Source organism: Nannospalax galili, unplaced genomic scaffold, assembly GCF_000622305.1.
Source record: "Nannospalax galili isolate Female #2095 unplaced genomic scaffold, S.galili_v1.0 scaffold1077, whole genome shotgun sequence".
Classification (NCBI taxonomy): Eukaryota; Metazoa; Chordata; class Mammalia; order Rodentia; family Spalacidae; genus Nannospalax; species Nannospalax galili.
Genome location: NW_008340429.1, coordinates 1,745,842 through 1,763,522, shown reverse-complemented (window position 1 = coordinate 1,763,522; position 17,681 = coordinate 1,745,842). Strand labels below are relative to the sequence as shown.

Below are 17,681 nucleotides of genomic sequence, written 5' to 3'. Positions count from 1 at the left end.
AATTTATTATTTTTTTTGAGACAGGGTTTTCCTGTAGCCCCAGCTGGCCTGGAACTTGCTATGTAAACCAAGCTGGCCTTGAACTCAAAGAGATCCACCTGTCCTTGCCTCCTGAGGGCTGGGATTAAAGGACTGTACCACCACTTTTTTTTTTTTTTTTAAAAAGTCTCATACTATAGCTCAGACTGACTTGGAATTCACTATGTAGCCATAGATGGCCTTAAACAGCTGGCAAGTCCTCCTGCTTCAATATCCCAAGTGCTGTCATTAGAGGTATGAACCACCATACCTGGCTTCCATCGTGGGTTCTTAACCAAGAGAGGGTCTTTAGTCGGGATTCGGGATTTATGCCACTAAACTGCAGGTAAATAGAGAGGGTATGCGTTTTCCCTGGGGAAGGACTGGTACTTTCATCAGATTCTCAAAGCAGTCTCTGACTTCACTAAGGACCACTACTGTCCTCTAAGTGTGTCTTCAGTCTTCCCTGCAGGGTTGGGAGAGCTCCTGGGCAGTGCTGTTTGGTCAGAGTAGGGGTATTTGTGAGGACTGGTTGCTGTACCCGGCACCATGTGTCCTCTCCTAGCATGCTGACACCAGCACTTTTCCCATCAGTAGGCTCAGAGTGAGGCAGTACATATGGTGACAGAACTGGGTGTGCTGAACAGGAAGGTTACAGAAACTTCTTGACATCAGCCAAGATGTCAAAGCTGAGACTTTGGACATGCTCAAAACAGTTTCCACCAAGATGGGCTGTCCCCTGGGAGAGAGCAGGCGAGCCAGCAAGCACTCAGTTAAATGTCATCTTAATTTGGAAAGCACAGAGGGACTTTTTTTTTTTTTTTTTTTTTTTTTTTTTATCAATAGTCAGCCTTTCTCCAGCACCAAGAGTGCAATGCAGTGTTCACTTGGAGCCTGGGGGCAGGCAGCTCAGAGATTGACAGGCAGCCTTCCCTTCTGTCACCCAACTTCAGCTTGGCAGCTCACTGACCCTACCTCTCCTCTGACTGAAACAAGAATGAGATGGCAACACTACCCTTGGGACTCTGTTGGGAACCAAACCCCAAAAGACAGGAGGGGTAGGAGTCTTAGCACACGATCAACCTGGTACACTGTATGTACCTATCAAATAGGTCAGTGTTTTCCAGTCTCTAAGAATGGGGTAGACTATGAGCTGGTACATATATTCACTCAGCAAACTTTTTGAGTCTCACTGTAGGCCTTGAACTCAAGGCAATCCTCCTGCCTCAGCCTCTTGAGTGGTGGATTATAGGCATAAGTTATCACATGTGGCCACATCACGTATTTCTTGAATAATTTCCAAGTGTCAGAAGTGCCATAAGGATCAACAGTGAGGGGAGGAGCATAGGAAATCATTCATTCATCCATTCAACAATTATTTAAAGCACCTACTATGTGTAGGCTTATTGCTTAGCACATGGTAGAGGGGGTACATATGTCATTTGGCTTATTGCTTAGCACATGGTAGAGGGGGTACATATGTCATTTGTTAACTAAACATTCACTGTGCACTGTATTACCACTGATAACCTGACGAGCTGAATGGTCATGTTCCCATCACAGCTTTTGGGACAGTGTCTTCAAAGGAAACTGAAGCAGCAGAGAACACTATTTGAAGGACTCAAGGCTTAGCATGCTAGGCCCAGAACTCTGGATCCCCCAGTATCCAAGCCTGCTGGTCCTGCTGTGGGGCCACCCCACCTCCTTGTCCTCCTCTCACATTTTCTCTTGGGGCACTGACAAGTCATTAACAGAATGTTAATGGAAACACAGCTGTTTCGGTCTGCCCACAAAGCCTGTACCCTGAGGCTGTACTGAGACCACAATAACTGCACAGCCAATGCTTTTGGTCCCCTGACAACATCTCAGGACTGCCACCCTTCCCTCTCCACAGGCACAGGCTCTTCCTTCTAAGGCTGGGCTTAGAAATATCCCACACTACCTTAGGTACCAGACAGTCTGTGTTCGATTCAGCAGGGACTGAGTGGGAGGGAGAGCCACCTTGCACCACAACCGTAGGACACCTGGATCCATTGTCTAACCTGCACAAGGCTCCAGGCACAGTCAGGGGAAACAGGAAACAGAGTCCCAAAATGACCCAAAAGCTATTGAGTGAAGTTCCTAGAATGCTGGTGGTGACATTCTCAGGAAGGCTCTGTTACCTGAGTGAGGAACACAATGGGTTAACTCTGGTCTTACTGCAGGGCTTCTTGGAACCTGTACTGTGCTGATATGTACTGTGAATCTATAAAAAGGGGCTGTCTAGGGCAGTGCTTCCCAAACTTATTTGACCACAGAAACCTTTTAAAATTTCTTTTTGGCAGAGAAATTAGTGTACTGCAGGGCTTAAAACTCTGAGCATGTAGCCCCTACAGACCAGGTGCCCCCTCCTAAGGAGCACAGTCCAAGGGAAGCAAGGACAGGGCAGGGCAGACCTGGGAAGGAACAGGGGGCACAAGAGGCACTAAGGCTCCAGGGGAAGAAAGGTACTAGAAAAGTGTGGCTAGGACCAGACAGAGGTTGGGAGGAGGGGTGGGCAGCTGAGGAAAATGTGAGTAACTTTCCTTCCCAAATCCCCCCACTTTTGAACTGACCATGCTGGCTGGTCTGGAGTCACCAGGGGGTGTGCTCCTCGGTCCCTCCAACCCCCTACCCTCAACCACATCTCTGCTATTGAACTTGGGCTAATTTCCAGAAGCCAGGGGACAGCTATTCACAAATTCAGTAATTGGAGTCATTAGCGTTGACTCAGAAGTCATTTTTTTCCTGAGTCTCTCTCTTGGAGAAGCTTTTAAGACCCTTTAAATTGGTTAATGGAGAGTTTAGAGAGGAGGATGGAGCCTCAGCTTTCAGCCCCCCCTGCCCATCTCCCTGGCTCTTCCCAACATACTCAAAGGCAAGGATGACAAGATAATCCACCATCTGTTTTATTAAACACTTGTATATTCCCAGCTCACCTTTCCCTAAAAGGGCTCATGATCTCCACTGGATCCAAGACTCCAGGTACCCAATCTCTATTGGCACTCCTACATCAGCAGGGCAATGATAATCCTTTCACATAACATTGCAATGTGAACTCATAGACCAAAAACCTGGGCTGGAGTAAGGAGGCCAGCTTTGGTCCTCATCAAGGCCTGGTGATTTATAAGGCCATGGAACTGTGAGTATCAACCTGCCTTTAGGGGCCTAAGCAAGCAGTAAAGTCCTTTCTTTGGTGAAATGCCCACACCTCCATCCTGTAAGGTAGGAAAGCACACACCGTTGCTGTTGGTCTACAATAAGGTAACAATGTTAGCAAATAGGGTCACTGCTTCCAGGTGACATGGCTAGGCCAGTAGCGGGGACAGTAGCAGAGCCAGAACCTGGGTCTTCACATATATTCCTCTTCTTTACAGTGCTGCAGAGGTGCTCAAAATTTCTGGGAAGTAGCTAATTGGCCTCTTCTTTGGGACTCAAGTTGTGATATCTTTGAGAGCTCACAATGTCCATCTTTAAGGTGGAAGTCTGAAACACACGAAGCAGACATATGCAGGCATTCAGGCAAGGAACTCCTTCCGTCTAAATCAAAGACAAAATGAAAATGATCATGAGTCCAATAGGGGGTGAACCAGGGCAAATGGTGGAGCTATTCTCAGGGATGACTTGACTCAGTGTTCCTTCCACAAGTTTTAGCTACTCCCAAAACCACCTCGATGATCTTTGCCAACTTTTCAGATATGTTCTACACTGACATGATGTTTTGCTTTAAGTTGATTCCTATCTTTTCTAAAGTTAACTTGGTAAAGAAGTGCAAAAAAACACTACAGGTCAATATCAGTCATATTTGATATTGTATGTTAAATATATTACAAAAGCAAAACATTTTAACTTCCATGCCACTTAAAATACTATAAACCACTAGGGACATGCATATCATGTTAGCAAATTATGGTATAGTGTGAGTGGGGGAAAACTGAGGCATAGGAACAGAGTGCATGATTTGCTCAGAAACAAAGGCTAAAGTGAAAACTCAGGTCTGTGATAGTGTCTCAGGGGTCACTCAATAAATTTCTTTGGTGTACCCAAGGCTCATTCTGTGAGACACTAAAAGAAAACGGTCAAAGTCATTGATTAGCCATGCAATTGAAATAGGTGGGCTCCTGAGAGCCCACTGGAATTCCTACCCTAGGAAGGGATACCAACACCTGACTTTTGTCATCCAACCTTTAATTCCCCCCATCCCCTAACCCAAGAGGCATCAGCAGCTGCATTTTATCTCACCTTAGCCAAAACCCAGTCTTACAAGACTCCTTTCCAAGGAGGGGAGAGCCCTGCTGGGGGCTCCATGGCTGGCTCCAAGATGGCCACTTCTGCAGAAGAGGCCAAGGTTCCCAGTGCTTGAAGCGTGAGGAAGGCCCGAGGCACCTGCCAACAGGGTGTTCAGGCTGCAGAGAGAGGGACTGGAGAAAGACTTCAATCCTGTCATGGCCAGGTGGTTGGGCCCTGAGGCTACAAAAAGGGGTGACAGCAATGCTTACTCAGGCAGTTCTCAAGACACAAAGACTCCTACTTTGGAGCAAGGACTTCTTAAAGGTCTTGGCTCCCTTGGCATTGTTAACAGGTCCAGCCCCAGTGACTCAGAGGTGGGCAGGGCTCTCACAGCCTAGAAGGGTAGCTCAGCCAGCCTTAAGACACTGGCTCTCTTACAAAGTCATGATAAGCAGACACCATTTACTAATTTATTGAATACCTACTGTGTATTAGACTATGCTAAGCTATTTATTTATTTATTTATTTAGGCAGCATCTTGCTATGTTTTGAGGCCAACCTGGAAATATAAGACCCAGCTTCTCAAGTGTTGGGATTACAGACATGCACCACCAAGCTGGGCTGTGCTAAGCCCTTATCTTCATAAAATTTAGTTCTTACAAGAAGCTAATGGATTATGCCTATTCCTCTGATTTTCAGAGAAGAAACTAAAGCTCAAATACATGGAGTCTTAATTTAGTGACATCAGGGGTTAAAAACTCAGGTTTGCCTCACTCTGAAAGCTGGGTACCTAAATACCACCAGGGCTACGACTGACAAGGAGACCAGGGGCTACCACCCTTGCCTGTCACATAGCACTGAGCTTAGAAGGAACCAGGTCACTTAGGCTTGCATTTGTACCTGCTGCCTCCATGGAAAACAGGGTCTGCAGCCTCTCCTGGGCAGGCTCATTTCCCACAGCTGCTGACTGCTGATAACACTTCACAGCCTCTCCCAGGTTCCTCTGCACACCAAGGCCCCTCTCATAGCAAATTCCCAAGTGGTACCTGCTCTGAGCATCCTAAAGAAGAAAACAGACAGACTGAAGAACTGAAATGCTCAGACAGAAGGGAGGTGGAATCAGGCAGGCATGCTGGGCCTTCATTCATACAGTCTGCCCCACTCCACAGGCCTCAACCATGAAATGCTAGAGGCCCAGCACTCGGCCAATCAAGAAGCTGAGTCATTCTGCCCAGGGAGAGTCTAGCCTGCCAATGTGGATGCTTCTCTTGCGGAGGCTGCTCAAAGAAGGCTGTAGGAGGGGTTCAGTTCCATATGGGAACTGGAGGCAGGCTCTTGCTTTCTGACACAGCAGGAAGAAAGGGTGCAGGGATACTTCCCAAAACCAGGTCTGCCTTCCTGAGTCTGCCTGAAAGGGCTACAAAGCAGAACCATAGCACAAGCATATCTTCTTTAAAGGCTATGCCCCTTGCCCATGGCTCTGAATCCACTCTCCTCTCTTGATGTGGTACTCCTCTGAGAGGCAGAACAGGTAGGTAGATGTTAGAATCCTGGCCTGTACAGTCAGCTCATCTGGGTTCCAACCTAGGCTCTATCACTTACTACCTGAGTAACCTCAAACAAGCTATTCTATATCCTGGGGCCTCAAACGGGAATAGGAATACCACCTCATTAGGTTGTTGAGTCACTATATGAAAAGTGCTTCAATCAGTACTGTGAGCATTATTCTCCCCTATGGCTACCCACATCACTGATTTGCCCCTCTCTACTAGAGTATTTTTTGTCAGTCAATCCCTTGGCTTAAAAAAAAAAAAAAGTTGTGGACTCCCAACCATGGTCCCATTTCACCTCTATGCTCCACAAATTTTTGCCACACATTCTGCCCCCACTTATGTGACAGGTGTAGGCCAAAGTCTGCATTAAACACAGTAGACTCAGGACTACAGGCCAGGGTAGAACATGGTAATGGGCATACACAGGACTAAGCTCTACCCCTACAACACTGCTCAGTACAAATCCAGGGAGACACAGTTCCCTGTAGGTTGAAGTTTCCCAGCACAGTGCTCTCTAAGGGATGACAGATATCACTTTGTACACCTCTCCTTTCAGCATGTTGGTCTGACCCACTAGGCCAGGAGGCCCAAGGTATGCCCACCACATGGATGCCAGGTCTGCTCCTCCTGAGAAAGGAAGAACAGACACAGTGCCAGGCACTGGTTGGTGACACTGGTTGCTTTCTGACAGCTACGACAGATACTATGGGCAACACAGAGTAGCTGAGGATAAGAATCTGATGTCCAGGAGTTCAATAAAGTTGTGTTGATCAGCAGCAAAGAGAAGTAGTAGCACCCTACGCAAGGAGAGGACAGTGCACATTGCCCCTTGAATCCAGGACTCAGCTCTTCCAGGTGCAAATCAACACACACACTGGTCCAATACACTGGCCGATCCAACAAACCATAGCTCACCTTCTCAGCATTTCAGTGATAGAAAGCGCTGACATTTTCTACACTGAAAACAGCTGTTTGGCTTAGTGTTTACAAATCCAAGTAACCATTCCCTCACGTTCCTCGTAAGTATCCCATGAAAGTAATGCTCCATGAAACAAACTCTAGGTTACGTCACCTGAATGCCAATACTCAGCTCACAGACAACTGGGCACCCCTCTCCTAGAAAGTGTATCATTAAGTGTCTGACTTCTCCAGGCCACTGTGATAAATAATCAGGGGTAGCTTACAAAGTACCCTCACACCTGTTACCTTGGTTGGATTCTGATACTCCCAAGAACCTGTGAAGTAGTAGACAGTTAAGGCAGGCATTATTATGTTTGTTTTAAAGATGGTAAAACAGGTTTGAATCAAGAAGTGATATCCTGATAGTGTGCTGGTAAATGTTTAGCAACAGGCTGGGTGGCTGGTGGGGAGGAACCCTGTTTCACCACACTTTGCACTGTCTGAAAGCAAATACTTCTAGCAGTTGATTTTAAGTTTAGCACCCAAATGGACCAGCCCAAGGCTCTTAGCAAACAATATCCTAAGCCCAGAACTGAGAACCAGTTCCCCAATCCTTTTTTCTTGTCAGACTGGATCCCCAGCGTGCTCAGGCGCCAGAGGTTTCATACCTACCCCATTGCTGGCTGCCAGCCAAAGGTACTTCACAGCTCTCTGCTCATCCAGGTGTGGCTCCTTGGTGAAAAGCACTCCAAGGAAAGCCTGGGCCTGTGGTCAGGGATGAAGGAAAAAGGCATCTTGGTCACTTTTAGGCCTCAGATGCCCTAAACACTTTGAAAAGACTCCACCAGTGGGCACTCACCTCTCTCAAGCCCGAGTCTGCAGCCTGCTTCAGTATAGACATTGCCCTCTGCTGCTCAGGGTCCCAGGAAGAGCCTGAGCTTTGCAGCAGGCACTTTGCATAACGGTACTGAGCCAGGCTATGGCCCTGGATGGCAGCCTGATGGTAAAAGAGGACTGCCTGGGGTAATGGGAGAAAGAAATAGTCTGTAGGTAACTTGCTCTTTCTTTGAATGAATTTTTTTTTTTTGAGACAAGAGTTTCACTATGTAGTCCCAGATGGCCTTGAACTCACAGATCACAGAGATCACAGAGGCAGCCTGCCTCTGCTAGGATTAAAGGTGAGTGCCACCACACCCAACTTTGAATGAAATTAAAAAAAAATCATTCAAATAAATACATAATAATTACAGGATAGTCTGCCAAACATAAAACACCAAGAAATCCTGCCTCCTAAAGATCAGTGTTTCAATGTTGTTTTATTTATTTATTTTTAAGCAGGGTCTTGCTATAGAGTTCCTGCAATTTGTTACTCCCCGTATAGCCCAATCTGGCCTCAAACTTCTGGCAATCTTCCTGTTTCAGCCTTCAGAGTGGTAGAATTATAAAAACAGTACTTTATTAAAATGTTAGAATATGGGAGTTGGAGAGATGGTTCAGCAATTAAGAGCACTGGCTGCTCTTGCAGGGGACCCAGGTTTGGTTCCCAGCACTCACATGGCAGCTAACAACATAACTTCAGTTCCAAGGGATCTGACACCCTATTCTGGTCTTCCCAGATCCTGCACCCATGCACTGCATTTACATATATGCAGGCAAAATATTCATAGGTATAAAATACAAAAAAAGCTTAAAAAAATTTGTTTATAGGCTTGCAAGATTCTTCCCATGGACATGTGTTACATGCTTATTGTATACACTGTACATACATTTATACATGTGTTTATGTACATATGTAAACATCTGTATATATATACACACACACAGACATAATATATACACTATACAGAGAAAGAGAAAAATATACATACAGAGAAAGAGACATAACAAATACACTATGAATGCCTTTCCCCATCATAAATAGAGATCTGGTATATCACTGTTAAGGTCTCAAGTATATAAAAGAACATTAAGTTGTTCTTCCTTTTTTTTTGCTTTCACATGACATACCAAAATACTTTGTATGTGACACCTTTGTGTACTTATCCTTCTATTTTAGAATTAATCTATTTATCAAGGTGCAATCTAGGCTCTGAGGATATAGTTGCAAGAAAGGCAAGATTCCTGCCCTCCCTGAGTTCTGAGCATAAATTCTTGTAAGTTCTAAGTATCTTATTCTGCCCCATAGCTGGGCTGCAATAGAGTCAGGGAGAGAAATGGGATTTTCCCCATCTGCTTGTTTAAGTTCATTTTGTGAGCTCAGCAGCTGGGCCTCGGGGCAGGGCAGAGGGACAATACCTTGCTGAGATCCCTGGGGGTGCCTCTGCCATGCTCGTGACACAAGCCCACGTTGTACTGCGCTTTGCTGTAGCCACGATCTGCAGCTTTCTGGAAGTAGGAGAAAGCTGCTGTGTAGTCCCCGTTCTTCATGCTCTCTGTCCCTATAGGAAAGCACAGAGCTCAATCACAGCTCCCTATGACCTTCCACATCCTCAGCCAGATGCTTAGGTTCCTCATCGCCTCTCTGGCTCTTTCTTTTTGTGCTAGACCCTGGTGTGTGGCATTTTCTTCTCCAGATGGCTCACTAGTGCCATGGACGACATCAAGGCCTCAGTCTGCTTCTCTGGCCAATAGTTCTGGTTGCTCTTTGGGAATAACTCCTCCCCTAGGCTGTTAATCAACATGTCTGTGCTCTTGCCTACCAATGAAGCTTTCTCAGGAGTGTGAATCTTAATCAGGATGAGATAGGGAGAAAGGAACAGCAACAACCTGGAGACACTGTGGGTGTCAGTCCCTAGAATACCCTTGATTCCTGTTCTTTCCGAGGCTCAGCAGGTCAAGAGATTCCCAGAGATTCTTACTGGGCTTCCATTGCCAGGGAGGGTTTCCAATGCACACAACCTGAACCAGCAAAGGCAATACTGCTAATCTTGTCTTATGAGGCAACTAGGAGCTAGAGCAGAAGACAGCTAATGCCCCAACACAGACCTGTCCAACTCCAAAGCCTGGGCCCTTTTTATGGTACAGGGAAAAAGGAAACAGAAAAGGAACCAGGCACTTCTCCACTTTGCTGACTCTCAACTCTGCTTAAGGCTCCTGATAGGCCCCACTTTCCCTCTGCCATCAGGCCTCCCATCCTGTTTCTGCTCTAAAACCTTTGGACCACACCCAGGGTTTAAACTCTTTTAGCACTTTCCTAATTTACCAAACCTTTGTCTATGCACTCAGCTGTTTCAAGAGAACAAGTCCTGTCTTCTCAATTAGACTGTAAAATCCTACAGGCAGGGCAGAAAAAGAATGTACAAGTAATTTTGCATAGGGCGAAAACTCTATACAAATGCAAAATATGATTATAGCTTGTGCTGCCTTTGTGCTCTGGCACAGTGCTCAGCACTTGCTGAATAAATGAATATATGAATGAAGGAATGGGCAGAATTCTGAGACTGGCCCACAAAACCACAAAGCACTAATGAGGAAGAAGCTGCGTTCCATTCAGTGAGCAGAGTCAGTCACCTCCCAGATTGCTGAAAATTCACTGTCCAGAGTTCACAGAGCCCTCTGTCCTGGGGTAGAAAATATAAGAGGGTAAAGGATCATACCATGTCCACTGGTAACTCAGCTTTCTCTGTTCTGGGCTACTTCCTCTAGCCACGAGAAGCCAGATCACATCTTGCTTAGCTATCAGCTTATTTCTGCCTGGTCCCGTTTTCCCCTGCCCCCACTACAATCCGCACTGGTCTGTACAACAGCCACACAGACCTTTTGGAAGAGTAAATCAGATCATGTGACTAACCTTCTTCCTACTCCAGTGCCTTCCTTCTCACTTACGAAATCTCTTCTCTTTCAGAGGTTTAGAACATCTTACCTGATGTGGGCCTTGCCTGCTTCTCTGACTTCATCCCCTTAGTGTGACCACTAAGCTCTAGCCACACTCATCTTTTGTTTCCTTAACAAGTAAAACTCATTGCTGCCTCAGGATCTTGGTACTTGCTCTTTCCTCTGCTGGAAAAGCTTTCTCCATATGGAAGCAAAAGTGGTTTTATCAGGTTTTAGACGTCCACATGTAAAGTCGTTCCTTGTCTAAGTTACTAAAACATCTCCTTGTTTAATTTCTTCATAACATTTATCATAGAAAATTCTATTTATTGGCCAATGCACTGTTTACTTTTCAGTTTACACATGAACACTACAAGAGTAAAGACTTTGTCTTGTGGACCACTCTATCTGCAGCACATAAAATTGGGGTTAGCAAAAAGGTATTCAGTAAATATGTTCTGCATGAACCCCAGCCTCTCACCCACTAAGCCCTAATAGATGCTTTTGAGAAACTGGAGCTCCCTATCAGATGGCCTAAGACATGTACCAAGTCACTGCAGAGTCAGGACAAATGACAAAGTGGCATGCAGAATTCCCAGACATAATAAACCTCAGGTACCTCTCTTTCTAAGTGAGGTAGAGCATACTAGGTGTCCTCTACAATTTATTTTCTCCTACCTACACAGGATGGAATTTTCAAGGAAGTACATGGACATTCAACTGAAGACATTTCTCAGCCTCTTCTGCAGTACCTGTGGCCATACATCTACATTTTGGCTTATGTATCTCCCTAAAAGTACAACTTCCAGGTCAGGCCAGTGGAGGGAAGGAGTGGTTCTTTAATTTACCCTCTCCGTCCTCTCAGCTGCCAAGAATACAGACAAGAGGGCAGAAGCTGGAATGGGCAAGACAGACCTCAAGATGAGAGCTACTTTGAATACTGGCTGAACATGTAAGGATGGGTCCCTGATCCTACTGAGCCACCATGCCAGATATGGTCTACTTACCTGAGAGACAATGAATCTCTCTTGTTGAAACCACTCCCTATACTGACTCTGTTCCACCCATCCCATGCCCATTTCATTTCCTCATCATCCTGCCTTGAGGCAGAATCGCTTAGGTACCCAGGAAGTTGAAAGCGATGGAGACACTGAGCTGGAAGAGCTGCTGGATAGAAGCCACAGCTTCCTCTAGGGGAAGGGCCTTGGACTTGTCTTGTTCCTGGGGAAGAAATACAAACAGCATGAAGGGATGGGTCACTGGGATCACTGCCCTCCCCAGGGAAGTAGAATGGGCATCCAGGGGACCAAAGCTGGATGATACCTTCTTTTCACCAGCGGGGTGGGCCTCAGCTGCTTTTGTCTTGGATGTGAAGTCCCTGCTAGCATGCAGGAAGCCAAAGTCACTGGGCTCTGCAAGGGAGAGGCCAACACCCAGCCAGGCCAGGGAGAAGAGAAGGTGTGGCTTCTTCCCTCCTTCTCCTCTAGTCTACGATCTCTCTGGCCAGGGTTCATAGTAACTCTTAATCTCTCAGAAGGCATGAAGCCTCCCAGAACAACACTCCATTATTTAGGCACACACAGCAACAGAGGTCCATCTGCCTGCTCCCTCCCCCTTCTGTGGTTCTAGAAGGTGAAGTTATACCTTCCTCGAGTGGGTTCTGGAGACCAGTTCTCGGCAAGCTGTTTGAGGGAAGGCACTGGGACTGAACTGAGGGTTCTTCCTGTCTCAGCCTCGATTCCTGGAGGCCAGCGTACCCGGGAGCTGGGCAATCAGGCCTGGGAAGAACATGCCTCCGCAGTGCTGGAAGGAACCAGCCAGAAGGGTCAGGTCAGAAGGGGATGGGCTCCTCCTGGGGAGCTGGGGCTGGGTTTGCCAAAGTCAGTACATAAGGTTTGGGAGGCTAGAGGAAGCCTTGTGAAGCTCCCTCCTTTCACTCTTTCTCCTCCACTTGCCTTGCTGACCTCCCTCCACAGGGGTCTCCTGGGGCCCATATTTATGCTGAGCTCCCATCCTGAGCACAAATCACTACTCTGCTTGAATTCTCTCAGTGGAAGGGAGTGTCTACCTCATTCACTATTGTAGCCCAGCACCTAGCTCTCTGCTTAACGGTAACACTGACAATGACTATAATCATAGGACAAGAACTAATACTTCAGTGAATAATGACCAAGTGTATACTATGTGCAAGGCACTGTTCTAAGTCCTTGACACATATTAGCTCATTTGGTCTTCCCAAGGAACCCCTGTGATGCCATTTGTTATTACCCCAGTTTACTGATGAAGAAACTGAGGTGTGGGGAAATGAAAACTGATTTGTTCAGGGACACAAGCACAGTATGCAGCAGTTGTGGGGTGTGAACTCTCACAGTGACTCCAGAGTCTCAATCATGAGGCATGTGCCTTTGGCACATACCCCAGAATACAAATTCAATATTCCATGACTGATGAGTGACTGAAGGACTGAACTTAACTGGTTGAGGGTTGGGTAGGAAGCCACACCCAGGGTCTAAAGTAGCCTGGACCTAGGTGCTCCCTCCCTAGGAGGTGATGGAAAGGCAAGGAGAAACACTGAAGAGCAGGTGTGGCTCACACCCTGGGTGGATAGCACTTCCCCACACTCCCCTTCCTCTGACTTCGGATAGGAAAGGCAAGGAGCTGCTGATGGCTCTTTTCCTGAGGTGTGGCCAGAAAGGCTTCCTGGCCCAGAGAAACTCCCAGCCTGGCCCACTCACCCTGGGGATCAAGAACTCACAGGAGTGCAGGTGCCACCAGGGAAAGGAGAGGAAGCGGTACAGGGGACTGCGCCAAGAGCAGCTTTCAGCTGGCTGAGGTCCTGCTACCAGTGATGCCTGGAAATGGATCTGCCTTGCCAGGTGCAGGGCCAGTACGGCCAGAGTGCCCTGGCAAAGAGAGAAGCACATCAGGGACACAGTGCCTCACGGGTCAACAGCTTCACACACGTGGCCATCGGTTCAATCAACATTTCCTCAGGAGCCTTTCCTGACAAGCTGGAGCAGCTCCACACTGTGCACATTCACATCACTAGAACTTCTCCTTTGGTACTTCACAGTCCTCTACAATCATTTACCAAAGGTCTGTCACACCTGCTTTGTCTGTCAGCAGCACAGAGGCAGGGACCAAGGTATTCTGGTATTTCCCCAGAGCCAAGGGCAGTGTTAAGGGAGAGTAGGAGCTTAATAGCTGCTTGTGCCAGTGAGTGACTGAACAGGTCTAGGTAGGCAAAAGATACTGTGGTAAGGTGGGGCTTAGCCTAAAATATATGGACATGTCAGAGTCCCCAACCAAACTACGTCACATATGCACAAGTAGAAGCTTATAAAGGCTGACAGTCTACAGAGGACCTTACTTAGTTCCTATCCCAATGTCTGCTTGCTTGCCCCTATCTTCCTGTGCTGTGCTGGGAAGAGATGGCCTAATATTTCTTTGTTGCAACAGGCACTGTGCATGATAGCCAATAAGACAGACATTGTCTCTGCCCTCATGACTTTTGTATCTTGTGTTGAGAAAGACAAAACCCCAATACACTGAGAAACAAATACAATAACTAGCAATTATGCTAAACATCAAGAAAACAAAGCAGAGGGTTACACAGAGTTTGAGAGGAAAGAGTCAGGGAAAGCTTTCCCATGAGGGTGATGGCGAGCTAAGGTCAGAAGAAGATAAGGCACCAACATTATGGACACAGGGTCAAGTGACATGGCACTGGAGAAAGCTTGCCTGTAGGCCCCTCTGCATGGGTACTAGTAACGGAATTTAAAGATGGCATCAGGACCTCTGGAATCGAGGCCCAGTTTCCTAAAGGAATAGGTATGGATTGGCCTAGGGCTCAGCTCTTTGATAAAACAGAAAAATATTCCCTTCTCTAGAGAATAATATGTTCCTAGTCCACAGAAACCCAGAGAGCCATGTCCATGTCATAGAGACACCCCAGGTTCAGCTCTGCTGATGACACCAGTTTATAGCTAAGAAAAGTGAGACTTAGTTACATCAAGTCACTTGCTCAGAGTACAGCATGAAGTACGAAGAACGGACTGTGCAAACACGAGAGTGATATACGTGGCCACTTCATTCAGAATACCTTATCAGCAGACTTTCTATTTGGAACTTTGCCTGAAGGGCAAAGATTCTGCCATATTAGACCTAATGTTCATACTCATCATCCCTTAGTGATCAGGTTCAACAAATATATAATGAGCAACTATTATATATTAGGCTCTGCATTAGGTGCTTTTACAAATCACAGTAAGTGGAGCAGCCATGGTACAGCCTGAATGGCAGAGTATAACCTGGTTCTTCTACTTAAGAGTTATGTGACCTCAAGCACGTTACTAATATTTCAAAGTATGAGTTTCCTTCTGTATAAAATGAAGGTTGCAGTTCCCTTGCAAGATTTTTGTAAATATTAAAAAAGATAATGCGTGCTTAACAGTTCACGTTAGTAAGTCATACAATTTATCAGCTATTTATTATTATGTATGGTAAACTCCATGAAGGCAAGAATTATACCTCTGTTGTTCTCTGCTTTGTCCCTAGTGCTTAGTTCAGAGGTGTTAAATAAATGTTTACTGAATGGAGAATAAATGCATGGGATAGCCTGGAGGGACCGCAACATTCTATGAAAACTGTGGTCCTTACCCCGTGGACACAATGATGGCCTTACCCTCATTTCTGGACTAGGCTGCTCTTTCATTCAGGATTATTCTTATCTATGCTGAAGGTATGGGACAAGACTAGGGAAGGCTTACCCATGAGATGGCATCCCATAGGGTGTTTGGGGAGACACGAGCAGACATCCAATGGAAGGCATCCTTCCATCCATGGCACTTTGGCTTCCTGTTGCTCCTTGGGCCATGTGGGCCTGACCTAGATGATGCAATTAGAGGCTATCAAGTTCTGTCCAAAAGAGGAACAGAAGGAGGCAACATGCATGAAAGATGCCAGTCTCTTACCTGTCAAAACTGGGTCCAGGGACCAGTAGGGTAGAAGAGGTTGTCCGAGGCCCATCAGGACTGGGAGGTTTGGGTGTCACCCCCCGGAAACCAGGTCCCAGTAGGCGGGGAAGAGCTGTGCAGAGTAACAAGAATCAGTCATTCCAACAGAGATGGACTGAGGTGAAGATGGTCCCCCAAATCCTCCTTCTAGTCCATGAAGGAGCCTTGCCCCAGGAACCCAGGAATCACTGGTATCTGCCTATGTACTGCTTTTGTGGTGCTGGGGATTGAACCCAGGACCTCCAGCATTCCAGGCAAGTACTTTATCACTGAGTCCTTCTCCCAGCCCTTACTGTGGTTCTTTTTCTTTAAAAAGGAAACATTTTCATCATTTTTGATTATGTGTATATGTGTATGTCTGTGAATGGGTATGTGCACATGGAGGCTGAAAGAAGGTATCGATCCCCTGGAGCTGGAGTTACAAGAAGTTGTGACCCTTGGACATGGGTACTAGGAATCTCACCTCTCCAGTCCTTTGCAGTGGCTCTTAAACCAGGGGACATAAGAAAATCTTTAGCTTAGTAGGATTGCCAAGGTGCCACCCCAGAGTTAATAAAGCAAGAGCTCTCAGGATAGAGAGTATACATTTTGAAAAAGTTCTCCCATGTAGTTCTGATGCCATTGTTATAGGACCATAAACCTAAACACATACTCCCATACTATACACGCTCTTTAGTCTCGAAATTCCTCCTCTCACTGGTTTCCACTCCAAGCCTCGGGTCCTTTCATAGACTCCTCCCCTCCACCCATCTCCTCGGATCTAAGCCCCACCTTCTTATTTTTGCTCTACCACATTTCAAATTCCAACGTCACCAGAAGACAGGGGTGAAGCCCCGCCCCGGCCCCGCTCCTCAGGCTCTAGTCCCGCCCACTACCGCTTTGGCAGGCTCCCCGCGCTGCGGCCAGCTTCTGGACCGTGTCTGCTGCTGGCAGGAAGTCGCCTTGCGGACGCCCCTTACCTCGGCCCAGGAGTCCCGTCAGGCGCCACATGTCGTGGCCAGCACCAAAGAATGCTCCCAGCCAAGAAAGTGAGGCTAAAGCACGCGACAGGGGCCGGAGCGGCCGCTGAGAAGTCCCCAGCGGCCGCAACACGCCAACCCTCAGCTAGCCAATCAGCAAGGAGCCCCGCCGGAAGGACGATGCTCCGGGGAGGAAGTAGAGGGTGGGGCGGATTTTCGCTGGCGGAGTGAGAGCTGCAAGGGCATGGTGCAGGCCCAAGGTGTGGGTACGGGAGGTGAGCTTAACAAGAAGCGGTTGTTCCGGCGTGTCTCCCAAGGCCATTTGCCTAAGTGCAAGCCCGTGGGACCCGTGAGAACTGCCCAGGGCAAGTTTTGATCCCAGGTTCTAGATCTGGCCCAGTTTTGTCTCCGCATTTAGGCCGGCAACTTCCTGAGGCAGGATAGAAAAGCAGAGAAAAATTACAGGGACGAGAGAAAGGAGGGAGCCCCTCACAAAGCTTTCCTCAGCAGCCAAGGAAGAATTCCGGCACAAATAACAATTGTTTAAGGCCTTTTCTCTCTTCTCAGCCATAAGCCTGTGTTTTTCTAGGAATCTCGTTTAGAAACTCCAATTACAGGGAAAGGATATGTACTAAACCCATTGTGCAATCCTAGTGGCTTTTGGTTTTACATTACTAGATTCTAATTCTAGCCAAGGCATTTCCAGAGCCACCCTGTAAGTTCACTTATCAAAGGGGGGGGGGGGATTCCTTAGCAACTATGAGATGTCACTTAACCACCAAAGTGGTATATATGGCTAATGTTAGGACAATTGTGACTCTTCCTTAAGGAGTTCATACTTAGATTTAGGTATATCTTAGTTTGTTTCCATTACTACCTCTCTCTAACCCTCACTCTTAAGCCCATATTAAAGTTATCATTAATAAAATCTCCAACTGCTACTGGCTAGTCCTGAAAATTTCAGCCTCTAAACCAGGAATCCTGGTTTGGCCTGAGTCCAAGTCCCTAAAATAACAGAACTCCTCAGGCTGCTGAAAGTGACAGTGCAGAGCTGTCTTTCTGTCCCCTCACCATGATAATCTGTTGTCAGGGTCTCTGCAAGGGTAGTCTTAGATGAAACAATATTGACTTTTTTCCTGGTCTGACAGGCCAAGATTCTTGAGTTGCTGCTCTTT

General features: G+C 46.8%; 1 protein-coding gene across 4 annotated transcripts; it reads right to left on the bottom strand.

The window, feature by feature from the left end:
* Positions 1-2,921: 2,921 nt before the first annotated feature.
* Positions 2,922-16,669, bottom strand: Dele1 (DAP3 binding cell death enhancer 1). 4 transcript variants are annotated; one of them, XM_008835517.3, is made up of 13 exons: positions 16,507-16,669; positions 15,506-15,620; positions 15,302-15,419; positions 13,288-13,435; positions 12,177-12,335; positions 11,856-11,944; positions 11,657-11,753; positions 9,015-9,157; positions 7,579-7,737; positions 7,392-7,484; positions 5,167-5,326; positions 4,279-4,506; positions 2,922-3,576 (listed from the first exon to the last, which is right to left on the bottom strand). In XM_008835517.3, exons 1-12 carry the CDS (start codon positions 16,535-16,537, stop codon positions 4,280-4,282), a joined length of 1,539 nt encoding a protein of 512 aa, XP_008833739.1. In that variant the 5' UTR covers positions 16,538-16,669; the 3' UTR covers positions 2,922-3,576; position 4,279. The 4 variants fall into 4 exon arrangements, with proteins under 4 accessions (XP_008833739.1, XP_029420571.1, XP_008833738.1 ...); XM_029564711.1 differs by having other exon boundaries at positions 4,279-4,422; XM_008835516.3 differs by having other exon boundaries at positions 2,922-3,522; positions 16,507-16,668.
* Between the last annotated feature and the right edge of the window lie 1,012 nt (positions 16,670-17,681).

Excerpts from the sequence above, each read along its gene's own strand:
- Dele1 (XM_008835517.3), bottom strand. The coding sequence starts at position 16,537 with ATGTGGCGCCTGACGGGACTCCTGGGCCGAG. Across the intron at positions 15,621-16,506 it reads GACGGGACTCCTGGGCCGAG|CTCTTCCCCGCCTACTGGGA; the intron begins GTAAGGGGCGTC and ends TACTCTGCACAG. Across the intron at positions 4,507-5,166 it reads GTTTTCCATGGAGGCAGCAG|CCTCAGGGCCCAACCACCTG; the intron begins GTACAAATGCAA and ends CCCTTTTTGTAG.